Source organism: Podarcis vaucheri, assembly GCF_965113315.1.
Source record: "Podarcis vaucheri genome assembly, chromosome: 10".
Classification (NCBI taxonomy): Eukaryota; Metazoa; Chordata; class Lepidosauria; order Squamata; family Lacertidae; genus Podarcis; species Podarcis vaucheri.
The window spans coordinates 43,763,394-43,775,909 of record NC_138748.1 but is presented as its reverse complement, the minus strand read 5'-3'; the positions used below and the strand labels follow the sequence as shown (position 1 = coordinate 43,775,909).

Sequence of the window (12,516 nt, the reverse complement as noted above, 5' to 3'; positions counted from 1 at the left end):
TATGACAAAGATTTTAGTTACTTCAGCTAAATCATGGGCAAGCAAAACATTTCAAACATATTCATTTACCGTTAAGACACAGATGGGGAACCTGTGGCCCTCCATGTATGGTTCAACTGTCGCTTCCATAATCTCCAGATAGCATGGCCAATGCTCAAAGGAAGGTCACAGGTCTGCATTCCTGCATTACCTGCAGTTGACTTCATGGGTCATTGGAACAATCTGTAATTGTGCATAAACAGCTTTTCCTCTTTTATATAGCTAAGAATCGCCCATCTGTCTAATCTGTTGGCTGGTAGAGTTCTGTGCAACTCAGAACTTTTCTTTAAAGCACTGCACTAGGAGAAGCTGATCTGATTAGAAGATGCTTATTTTGTATCTCATACTGTCTTGAGCAAACATGGCACCAACTTTTAAAAATTGCTTTGGCCTAACCTAGGCAGACAGGATGTTCAGGAAAGGGCAGGACTACAGCTGGAAAACAGCTTCCAACACCCTGGTTTTCTGTCTGATGAAAAAGTAGTAGTAGTTTATCCCACCCAGTATTATGCATAAATTCAAGTTCAAAGAGTTCTCTCTTATTTTCTGCCTCTGGTTGCGTGAATTGCTTTTTCTTCTGCCCCAGGATGGAGAAATGGTTTTACTGGATGGGGGATGCGAATACTCTGGTTATGTAAGCGACATCACCCGCACTTGGCCTATCAATGGCAGGTAGGTTCTGTTCCCAGCATGAGAATAGCACACTGTTTTTGAGGTCACGAGAGAGCTGCAGCTTGCAGCCTCCTGAGCATGCCTGCATCTTATCTGTTGGGGAGTTTTGGGAGGGTGCTGGGGAAATGAATCCAGGTACAATTTCAATAAACCCGTGGTAGCTTTGCTCTGCTGAGCTTCCTGAGAAGTGTCTCTGCTTCACCACTGTCCTTTCTCTAGTTGGTTGTGCTTCAGGGGATTTTCTGCCCTGCTTATACTTTCATGTTCTTGCTCAGTACACAACAATCAGCCTGCTTCACAAACTTCAGCATGAGGGTAATGGCTTATGGTTGTGGTGATGCAGAACTACTCTACTCATTCAGATATTTCGCATGGTTCTGTTCCACTTCAGAATGCAGGTGGGGCTTCTGTTTGGATAGTTAGTTTGTATTCATATTTTGTGCATACTTTGTATGTTCCATCTGGAAAACACAGTAAAGGTTACTTTTAAAAAAGACCACAGACAGGGCACTCATTCCCCTTCCTGTGTGGAAAGCCAGCATTTTAAGCCTTGTCTTCTCCTTAACATACCAGATTTTGATGCTTAGAGTGTATTTGATAAGAGGCGAGTATTTGAACGTGCACTTCTCCACCTGCATTCTGATGTGGAACAGTTCCGGTAGGGTCACCTCACATCATTATTTTGTAGCCTGGACAGGCTTTCCTTCCTGTTCAAACCCTGCTTGAAGTGGTTTGCATTTGTCTCTCATTCTCAGGTTCACCAGTCCCCAAGCAGAATTGTACCAGGCTGTACTGGAAGTCCAGAAGTCCTGCCTGAGGCTGTGTTCTCCAGGCGTGAGCCTAGAGAACATTTACAGTCTCATGCTGACCCTCACTGGACAGAAGCTAAAAGATTTGGGGATCCTACAGAAAAGCACCACTGAGAACCACCTCTTCAAGGTACTTTGAGTAGATAATGATGGAAGGAAGCAATCTGCTGCCTTTCTCCATTTAAAAAAAAAAGCAAACAGGCACTTCAAAACTGGCCATTGCAATTTTGAAGTGCCAACTTCCTGCCAATGTGGGTGTTTCTGGGATTTCTGGTATTGTTGCAGGTCCAGAAAGGATGTGTCTTGTAAAACCAAGGGTTGGTAGCAGTACCTTTCTCGTGCAGCAGATGGCAGAACATTCAGCTAAGTCAGGCATGCAATAGTTTAATTCCTGACAAGTGTCAGTTGAGTAGGGTGGGACTGTTCTAACTTGTCTGTGATATCATTAAACAGAACTGCCACAGGGGGCAGGCGAGGAGAGGGAAATGCTTCATTTTGTGGTAGTGGTGAGAGTTACGGGAGGTATGCTCACAGAGGGATTTTGTTCTCGTAAAAAGTAGGAATCTGACCATTCTGGAAGTGTCTATTAACGAGTCACTTTGATTCTGCTTCGCTGGGTAATGCTGCACACAACAGGCGTGTTTTTCTTGCTTTGTTCTTTGATGGACAGATACAAGCACAAATAGTATTTCAGCACAGGTTATTTCCCTCTTTTGATTGCCACTCCCTGGAATTATTTGAGGGAGATCAGATGTTAACACTTATGCACCTCTATAGGAAGCTTTTAAAAAAAGTAAAATTCAATTCCCTTTCTATGATACGTTGAAAGATGTTGCAAATTAGAGAGACCCTGTTCAAAGTACAAGCCAATCCTATGACTTGGATCAGGCTGAATACATCCTTTTATAAATGCAGACAGAGGATAAGCCATAAGTCAGCTGCATTCACATACTCCCTGGTTCAATCCCTGACATTGCCAGGTAGAAAAGAACCTGGAGAGTCACTGCAGCTCAGTGACAACAATACTGAGCTAGCACTGCTTTCAGCTTATGAAGGTGAGGCTGAGAATTTGATGTATTAAGAACTTCTTGATATTTCTTTTTTGTGGCAGCCAAACACATTGTAGCTAGACATTGGAGGTACATTAAATTCCTTTGACAAATGGTAAAAACAGATTAGACCCTAGCCTTGATGGAGAAGTTAACAGAAAAATGTAAAGCGCTTAGAACTCAAACCACTAGTGAAGACCTTTATTCCACATGGCATTCTTTTTTATTTACTGTGCAAAACAATTATTGTCAGCCACCTGAGAACACGTTTATTGTGGAGGAAGATTTAGGGTTGGGGGGTAGGAATTACAGTATTTTATTTTTAAAAATTTATATTCCACTTGATTGTAACAAAATCTCTTAAGTGGTGTAAAAGAGATATTAAAACTAAATAAAAACAAGTAATGAAAGACATTTAAAAACAATGAAATGCAAATGAAAAAGAGATTAAAATGCATCAACATCTACATGTCTGGATTGGCTTGGCTAAACAAAAATGTTCTAAACTGGTGGCAAATAGAGTACAGTGGTACCTTGGGTTACAGACACTTCTGGTTACAGACGCTTCAGGTTACAGATTCCGCTAACCCAGAAATAGTATCTTTGGTTAAGAACTTTGCTTCAGGATGAGAACAGAAATCGCGAGGCGGCCGTGGGAGGCCCCATTAGCTAAAGTTGTACCTCAGGTTAGAACAGTTTCAGGTTAAGAATGGACCTCCAGAATGAATTAAGTTCTTAACCTGAGGTACCACTGTACAGTGAAAGTGCTTGCGTGATATCAGTGTGCACAGAGTTCCAAAGTATACCTGCTACAGTTTGGTTGGAAATCAGACATAGCAACTTTGTGGCAATACTTCTGAATTTGTCCTAGTTTTCTTCTGTTTATATGAAAAAGCAATTAAAATGTGCAAAAACAAATAAACCAAAAAAATGCAGAATGCACTCCCCACACGCAACAAAAACAAACCCTGGGGACAGCCTGCTAGAGAAAGGCACTTGTCTGCTCAAGATGGACAGCAGTCGCTTTGTGTCCTCTTATTCCCCTTCACTGGGAGAAGGCAAGTGCTAGGAGCAATTCCAACCACTGCCCATGTTGGCTAGTGGAAGAAGGTGAAGATCCTGATTCTACACATTGCCCAGTTGAAAAGAGCATTTTGTGAATTAGCTGTTGGAAAATCTGAATTATTGTGGTGAGACAGACAAGTGATCCTTTTAGCTGCAGTACTCCTACCTTCCAGTGGTAGTCAGGGAGATGTTTCAGGGAGCTTCATGAGCACAGTTTAAGTGCACCTAAGAGGTCAGAGAAAAACTGTATCTCAAAATGGAGGTTGCATTTTTGGCTATTGAAGCTGATTCCTACTGATAGGTCTGCAATTTAATGCAAAACATTTGAAGGTCACTGAGCTAGTTCTAGTCACAACAATAAGTTCCTTATATTGTTTGTGTTAGAGGCTTCCTTTTTATCTTCAACCAGCTGCCTGTGAATTTGAACGTTGGGAACAAAACATTTTTGTTTTGTGTGAGAGACTCAGGAACAAGAAGGCAAATGAGAGGGGTCAAATGATGCTAGATGTACAGAAGCAAGAACTATGAATTAGTTGCATACTTCCCTTTCAATGTATGTTTCCACTCTCAGCGCTGAAGGAATGTGTGCATCCCTTCACATTTTGCTTGCTTTAGGAACATGTCCTTGTCTTGTAGGCTGTTCGGAAATACTGCCCTCATCATGTAGGACATTATCTGGGAATGGATGTTCACGACACCCCCGATGTATCTCGATCGATCCCCCTCCAGCCAGGCATGGTGATCACCATTGAGCCAGGTAAAAATACACCTTCTCAACAATGCTGGAATAAAGTTTGCAGGGCTGTGTGTGCATGTATAGACACTTGTGTATACAAATGCCTACACCTATAAACATACATGTATGTGCATGTATACCATGGGTTCACAGAATTGCCATTCGGTTGGCATATATGGTATTTTCTCCTAACTTGCCATCCTGAGAATCCTAGTTCTCACATTTCTAAAGTTCTTACATTTCTAGCTTTTACAGCAACGATGAAAAGCTAGGAGACGTGTAGGCAGCATCTGGTAAAACCTAGGACAATAACCTGAAGGCTGAGCAAAACTTGAGCTTCCAGGGGCACTGACATTATACTAAACACAACAACTTACATTTTTCCAAAATGCTCTGAGCACATAAAATAGGGTATTATTTCAGTAGAACTTGCAATACTTGCAAGGTTGGGCCAGGTTAGTTCATTAACATCTGTTAAGGAAAGAGATTCCACAAGCTTTATTCTACAGTGGATGTATCTTAGCTGTGTCTTCTACAAGAAGAAAACACTAGATGCACTTAATGAGGAAACCCCCAGAAAAACCTCTGCATTGGTACGGCTCAGAATCATGGTTGTATATCTAGGATCGCTGTGTAAGTTCAGAGTTGCTGCTGACATTTCATATTCACCTGCATGGTAGTGCAACATATTGCTGGGGTTTTTCCAGCAATAACAATACAAAGCTGCTTTTAGTTTGAGATCATCTTCCATCAGCAAAAGAGGTTCAGTTGGTGGGAATGTGGGACAGAGCCTTTTCTGTGGCAGGTCCCATTATAAAATTACCTTCCTTAGGGAAGTTAGACTGGCTCTTCCCTGATGACTGTTAGGCAGGATACTTTTAATAGTTTTTAAATGGAGGTTGTGGGTTTTAACTCTACCCTTTTGGGTCTTCAATGCTCTGCTTTAATACTGTTACTGTTTAGTTTTCTGAATTTGGTTCTGTAAACTGCCTTGGCAGCCCTCGTTAATAAAAATACCTTTATTAGAAACCAAGATTACTAACCTGAATAGCCACAGCCGGCTACACTGGTGTGACACTGAATGAGCAGTGGCAGATCTCACCTTGCCTAAAGTGTGGGTCAGGATAGGGCTCACAGGAGCATCTCAAGGCCTATCAATCTTCTCAAGGCAAGCAGCTACTCAGGCCAATGGAGAATAGATTTCAATGCAATGCCTCATTAAAAGGCAAATGTATGAATTGGGGCTAAGAATGGGGAGGTTCTTCCTACTGCATAAACTCTCCATCAGGGGTTCCCAAACTGTGGTCCATGAGCCTGCTTCATTCAAGTGGTCTGCGACATGTCCATAAAAATTCAATAAGAAATCATACAGTACCTTGCCTAGTGAATTGCAATTGCTACAACAAACAGAAAAACATTAAGTGATCTGCCAAGATGCTTGGCAATTTGCAAGTGGTCTGGGAGGGGGGAAAGTTTGGGGACCACTGCTCTACACCTTTTCCTCTGTGATTTAAACATGTTGCACATACATTTCAGTGAATTTGGTGGCTAAGTGCTCTTCTTCTGACAGCCTTTTGCATATTTGAAAACTATCAGCAAATATTTTCTTTTTACACTATGTGACTGGTCCACACTGTATAGCAGGCAACTGTAGAGACATGAATAACTAACCAATAGACTATGTCACCCACCTCCATCTTGTACCAACGAATGCAATATGCAGAGTTGTGTGTCCTTGTATTGTACCACTACTGGACAAAGCTATTTCTCACAATCTTCTTGCTTGTTTAGAGTCCTTTCTCCAGTGTGAGCCCACATAGCCTTCCTCAGTCCTGTCATATATTTGTATCGGGGTTGAAGATGAGTGCAGTTGCGTTTCTTTATTAATACCGGAGAGGACTGGACAGTTGATTCCTTAATCTAAGAAAATGAAGCCTTTACAGTCATACCTTGGAAGTCAAACGGAATCCATTCTGGAAGTCCGTTCGACTTCCAAACATTTGGAAACCAAGGCGCAGCTTCCAATTGGTTTCTGATTGTGCAGGCGTACCGGAAACAATAGCAGAAGCCACGCCGGATGTTCAGCTTCCAAAAAACCATTTGGAAATCTGAACACTCACTTCCAGTTTTCGATTGTTTGGGAGCCAGAACGTTTGACTCCCGAGGTGTTCAAGAGCTGAGGTACGACTGTATTCATGTATCCTGCCTTCTAAATTGTGTTAGTTTTTTGAAATATTAAGTGGTTTATAAATGTTTTAAAATAAATCATTAGTGACATGCTGCATATTTGTGACATAGTTTTTAACCCAGGCCCTTTAGTTTTGGATTGCCACATTTATTTCCAGGCATCTACATCCCCGAGGATGATGTGAGTGCCCCTGAAAGATTTCGTGGCATTGGTATACGCATAGAAGATGATGTTGTAGTGACAGAGAACGCACCATTAATCCTGTCTGCAGACTGCCCAAAGGAGATCTATGACATTGAGCAGGTTTGTGACTGCCGCCCTTGACTGTCCTTCACTGCCTTTGACACCTTGCTCAGGTACAGATCAAGAAATACGCTCTCCCAAACATTATGTAGTCCTTTATAGACTTTATAGTGTATTTATAGGATTTTTAGAGTGGTGCCGCTGGAAAAATGTTACCTGCAGGGAAATGTGTGTAAATATTCTTGGCAGCGTGAACAAAGTATTTAAGTGGGGAAAATGTAGTTCCATGACAAGTCGTTGACTTTGATGCAAATGTTAAAGCAAATCAGGCACAGAAGCTGGATTTCACATCCCACCATCTGGACTATTTATTGCCCCTGTGCAAATCTTGTTTGTCACTTACAGTGATATATTGAATTGTGGCATGGTTGTTCCTTAGTTTCTCAGATTGGGTTGTGGGGGCAGAGCTGGATTTCGGCTTCTGATGAGATTGCCCTTAGTTTTAATTTCAAAAGCAGGAAAAGAGTGTTCTTTCCTTTTTCTCCCTTGCAAAAGGTGGTCTTTTGAAGGCAGCAGCGCAAATGCTCCAGCTGATGAATAAAAAACCGAGAGACAAAACATTTAAGTAACATTTCTTTCTTTGAAGGCAAAAGAAGAGCTTTAGCTTTAGGAAGTGGTGTCAAAGTCATTCTGTGAATAACAACTCACAACCCAATCCTATGAAAATGTGGTGTGCCTAAGAGCATTGATATAGATTAAGCAGACCTAACTTTTAAATCAGTCAATACAAGGTATACAAATGAGAGTTTTAGGTGTATAAGCTAATTTGGTGGGCTTGCATGTAGTTTCACTGAGGAAGCTTGCCGTGGGGTTTGGGTTACTTTTTTCTATATGTTTTCTGCCTCTTTTTCCTTGGTTCTTTGAAGAGTCACTGGCAATGACATTCTGGAACTGTTTGTATTTAGGGGTAGATAACCAAGTACATAATATGTGCATTTTGCATTCAGTATCTTAGAACCTAACTTTCCTTCCCTGAAAAGGGCAGAATTCATTCATGTTCACAGAATGAGATTTTCTGACTCCTTCTATTTATAGCCCACTGAATCCTCCAAAAATCTTCTCTTTAGGGTTGTGGGACTATTGGGAATGTTGTGGGTCATGATGCAGAGAGCTGCATTGGGAGTGGGGAATTTGCGGAAATCTCATCACCACCTTTAGAATATAAGCCATGTCTAAGTTTCCTTGGCCAAATACAGAGAGATGGTGACCAGGCAATGATAAATTCTCCACTTCCATATTTTTTTCCCTGAGAAATGCAGCAATTTAAATGTGACTGCATCATTCTGAACTAATGCAAGGTATCAGTATTTTGGATGTGGGTATTCATACCCAGTGTAAGGCAGGATGCGATCCTTAGATAAATGTGATTTTTTTTAAAGTTGTCTTGCCTGCACAAGATCAAAAAATGAAAACTAATGTGAATGAGATTAAAGCAAAGTTTTGTTTTAGTTAGATCAACAGAAATCTTTTACATTTGAATGTAAAGGAGAAAATGTTACAGAATTATCCAGCAACCAGACTTTGTCTGTGTAGCACTTTTTGGATCTCTGAATGAGATATTTTATATTTGTAAAGAGTATTATTATAATATATATATTTATATATAATGTACAGAATATTTTATTCTGATATGAAAAAAAAAATTCTCTTATCAGTAAAAGGTGTTGTTTAAAAACATTGCTTTAAAACTCTGATTATGTGATTGCCAGTCAGAAGGCATTCTGCCCATCAGTGCTCATCTTCTTGTGATAGCACTACTGAAATTGGGACTTTCTAGTTTTCTACCAATAGCAGAAGGTATGTCCTCCTTTTTTAAATATTCTAGACTTAAATGACTATGTACAGCTATGTATTATTTTTTGAAAAGAACAGCATCTAAATTTAAGCATTAGGTTTTGTAAAAGAAAGGACTTAGGATGTACAATTTTTAGCTGCTCCTCTGTGAGGCTGCAGCACAGAAGACACATGCAAGAAGGCTCACTTCAGGAATCTTATATGCTTCTGTTCCAGCCTGATGCTAGGCTGATCCTCCCTTAGGTAAAGGCAGCTCATGTTCCTTTTGCCATGATGACTTGTTCAACACCTGCCTGCCGACATGTTTACATTTCACTGGTTGCTGTCCACCTGTAGTGGGTGTGGGGCAGGTAGCAGTGAGGGGGAAAGTGAGCTTTACCCTCCTTTGAGAACTGGTGGTATAAAGAACTTGTAAAGAAGGTTGCTTGGCTGTGTCTCTTTTTGACCCTTAGGGCATTAACCAGCTGGAGGATGAAGTTGGAAGTGTGTGTCTACACTACAGAACATCAGCAGTTAGGTGTGTGGGGGGGGGAATCTTGGTGATAAGGCATTAAGAGGCCCTTTATAAAAATGATAAATTGGCTGGGCAAAATGTGAGGATATTGCCTAGTAGGGATAAAATAATTTCTACAGAGAAAAAAGATATATCTGGGATCTAAATTTTTCCTCTTAGTTCTCTTTGCCCAAAATATTGTATTACTCCTCTTTTGTTGCAAGGCCTTATACACAAGTTACTTTATCTATTGATACACTGACTAGAAAGCTAGACTAAACAGTTTAATTGTATTTGCTGCAGTTTTTACAGAACTGTGGTCAGAAAGCTTGAAGTGGTGTTTTCTGTTTGCTGAAGGAAGTATTTAGCAAACTTTAGCCCTCTTATTGGACATTTTCATTTACCAATCTCTATTTCTACTATTCTCATTGTTTTAAGAGCTGTAAGACAGAATACAGATATAAAGTACTTACATTCAATTTTGTATGTAATGTTTGTAGAATGAATACAGCTTTCATGTAACTTAAATACTGTTACTTTTTGTCAAATACTAGCTGAAGTCCTTAGAGCTTAAAAGATATGTGCTACCAAATAAAAAAATGTTGTAATATCATATTGACTTTGTCAGTTTCTTCTAAAATGTGACGCAGCAGCAGTCAGGTCTCTAGTTATTAATTCATTTACATGCAATTAGTCTTAAGCTACACTTGTGCATTATACTGTAATATTTTAGTTAAGGTGGCCAAATAGAAATGGACAGAACTCCTGAAACATTTATAGCTGAATGGAAAGAGGGCATTTTAGCAGATGTAGCTTAGAATCATGAGGTATCTGTAATATTTATTTGGCCTTATGAACCTTGTTCCTCCACTGGTTCCCTCCCATACCTGGAGTATTAGCCTTATCTTCTATGATAACACTGATACTTTGGCAATCTAGAACTTTACACAAATTAATTATAATCTGGAAAGAGTTTTATTTATTTATTTTAAATCTCCAATTTCCAAATCCCTGAGTATTGTAGGGATTTATTTATTTTAACTATTCCACATTTTAGGCCAGGGCCCCACCAGATGGTTAACATGACCAATTTAAAAACATTCTTGGCTGTTGCAGAAACATTGCATTCTTCTTCCTGTTGTATAAAACTAGATCTACTAAAGTTAGATTTTACAATAATCTTTGCAGGTAAGTGTGTTGTGTACCCTAAAACTATGTACGTTTTAGACATGTTTTTGGTACTTGGAAAACAGCATCTTAAGTGTAAACACATGGCAAAGGAGAGTTCAAAAGCAACTGTAGGAAGGGTTTGTTAGTACAGTCGTACCTTGGAGGTTGAACAGAAGTCTGTTCGACTTCCAAAATGTTTGGAAACCAAGGCGTGGTTTCTGATTGGCTGCAAGAAGCTCCTGCAACCAATCAGAAGCTGTGCCGGACGTTCGGGTTCCAAAGAACATTTGCAAACCAGAACATTCACTTCTGGGTCTGCGGCGTTCAGGAGCCAAAACGTTTGACTCGTAAGGCATTCAGGATCCAAGCTATGACTACAAGTTAGAATTCAAAATTCTCAACGAGTTTATACTGTACACTAAACAGCTTGCAATTTACAAAGAAAACAGTTGGAAAAGAGAATATGAGTCTTAAACAATATTCTTAAATGTTTTCTTTATTTCTAGTACAGTGGTACTTAATTCATTCCGGAGGTCCGTACTTAACCTGAAACTGTTCTTAACCTGAAGCACCACTTTAGCTAATGGGGCCTCCTGCTGCCGCCGCGCCGCCGGGGCACAATTTCTGTTCTCATCCTGAAGCAAAATTCTTAACCCTGAAGCACTATTTCTGGGTTAGCGGAGTCTGTAACCTGAAGCCTATGTAACCTGAAGCCTATGTAACCCGAGGTACCACTGTATTGTGGTCCTGTTAGTGTCCACTGGGAAGAATGTACATTTTTTGCTGTGGCCAACCCGATTAGTCTGGTTCCAGGATTTGAAAAAGTCTCAGTTATGCTGCATATACACTCTTGTGGACACTGCTAGTGCAGGAACAAATAAGATTAACCATGCAGGCCAATTGTATTTATATGTACCTGGAGAAACCCCACTCACTTCAATGGCACTCAATTTCAAGTAAGTGTACATCTTATTGTAGCATTTGGAGCACCAGTGTTAAGTGCGATGGTGGCGTTTTCTTGCACTCAGTCTCTCTTTTCCTCATGGGTTGTTGCCAGGGGCCTAGGGGACCTCACCTATTGCTCCCCCAGATATCAAGAGAAGGAAGGCGCAGATGGAGTATAAGAAGTGACTTATAATGCCCTGGTGCAATTTCTTTGAAGTTACCCTAGCTTGCGCAGATATTCCTGCGGGGAGAAGCTGCCCGTGGTGCCCTCACGGCCAAGCCATTTCAGGACTTCATTCAGCGTTAACGCTTTGCCTGGATAGACTGTGCAGAAACGACGATGGTTCAGACGCAAGACCCCTGGAGCTCCGCGGGTCTTTGCTTACAAGTATAAACATGCCCAGGACACATCTGTGTGCATGCTTCTTCTGCTCTCAAGCGCGGAGCTACTTGGAACCACCACCGCTCGCCTAAAGGGGGGCTTCCTTTCGAGCAGATCTGCTGCTCGAGGGCTTTCGAACGCGGCTGCTGCCCATAGGATCCGTCGCAGCCCCGATGCTGCAGAGTCGCGCGGGGGGACTCGAGCTGCTAAAGACAAAAGCGCTGGGGTTGTGGGGGGGGGGCAGTGTTGTGGGGGTGGCGCTGTACACAATGCCGGAGGCTAATAATGGATTCTCGAGAGATCAGCTACGCCACTGGTTTAGCAAGGATTAGTCATCCTAATTAGGGCTGCGCGGCAGCAGAGCGGGCGGATGGATGGGCAGCGCCGGGAGGGGAGAGCGGGGCGCCCGGGGGGAGGCAGCGCAGAAACCCCCTCACGGGGCCTAGAACCGATTAATGTGATTTTTCGGAGGCCAGAGACTCTCAGCTCCCCTCACTCGGCCTTGGCGCCGAATTCGCGTCGGTTTCTGGGGGCCCTCTCCGCTCCTGAGGAGCTGACATTGAGTAATTTGCGGGTATCCCTTTAAGCGAGCCTGCGCTTGGGCCCTTCCCCTCATCTCCTCCTCCTCCTCCCCCCGCCCTTGGGTTGGGCAACTCGGCGATGAGCGAAGGCGAAGACGACGCCAGGCCCTGCATAACGGGCTCCGCCCTGGCGAGCGCCTTTAAGAGAGACGGGCGGCACGTGACCAGGCCCCTCCTCTCTCTCTCTCTCTCCCGCACACACACACACACACACCTGTTTGTAGGAAGGAGGGAGGAGGAGGGAGGCGGCCACGGAGGGAGGCAGGGTTTTAAAAAAAAAAAGCCAAAAC

At 42.0% G+C, this 12,516-nt stretch overlaps 1 protein-coding gene and 1 long non-coding RNA gene across 3 annotated transcripts in view; one reads left to right on the top strand and one right to left on the bottom strand.

Moving 5' to 3' along the window:
* The window catches only part of XPNPEP3 (X-prolyl aminopeptidase 3), a 25,677-nt gene extending 15,916 nt beyond the window's left edge, over window positions 1-9,761 (top strand). For both annotated transcript variants that reach the window (XM_082241302.1, XM_082241303.1), the window contains 4 exons: window positions 626-711; window positions 1,467-1,650; window positions 4,271-4,391; window positions 6,716-9,761. In XM_082241302.1, coding sequence (XP_082097428.1) covers window positions 626-711; window positions 1,467-1,650; window positions 4,271-4,391; window positions 6,716-6,882 — 558 coding nt within the window. In that variant the 3' untranslated portion in view covers window positions 6,883-9,761. The remainder of the gene's footprint in view (window positions 1-625; window positions 712-1,466; window positions 1,651-4,270; window positions 4,392-6,715) is intronic.
* LOC309542497 lies at window positions 7,145-12,516 on the bottom strand. Its single transcript, XR_014224258.1, has 3 exons — window positions 12,431-12,516; window positions 11,485-11,851; window positions 7,145-7,391 (listed from the first exon to the last, which is right to left on the bottom strand). It is a non-coding gene; the product is annotated as an uncharacterized lncRNA (long non-coding RNA).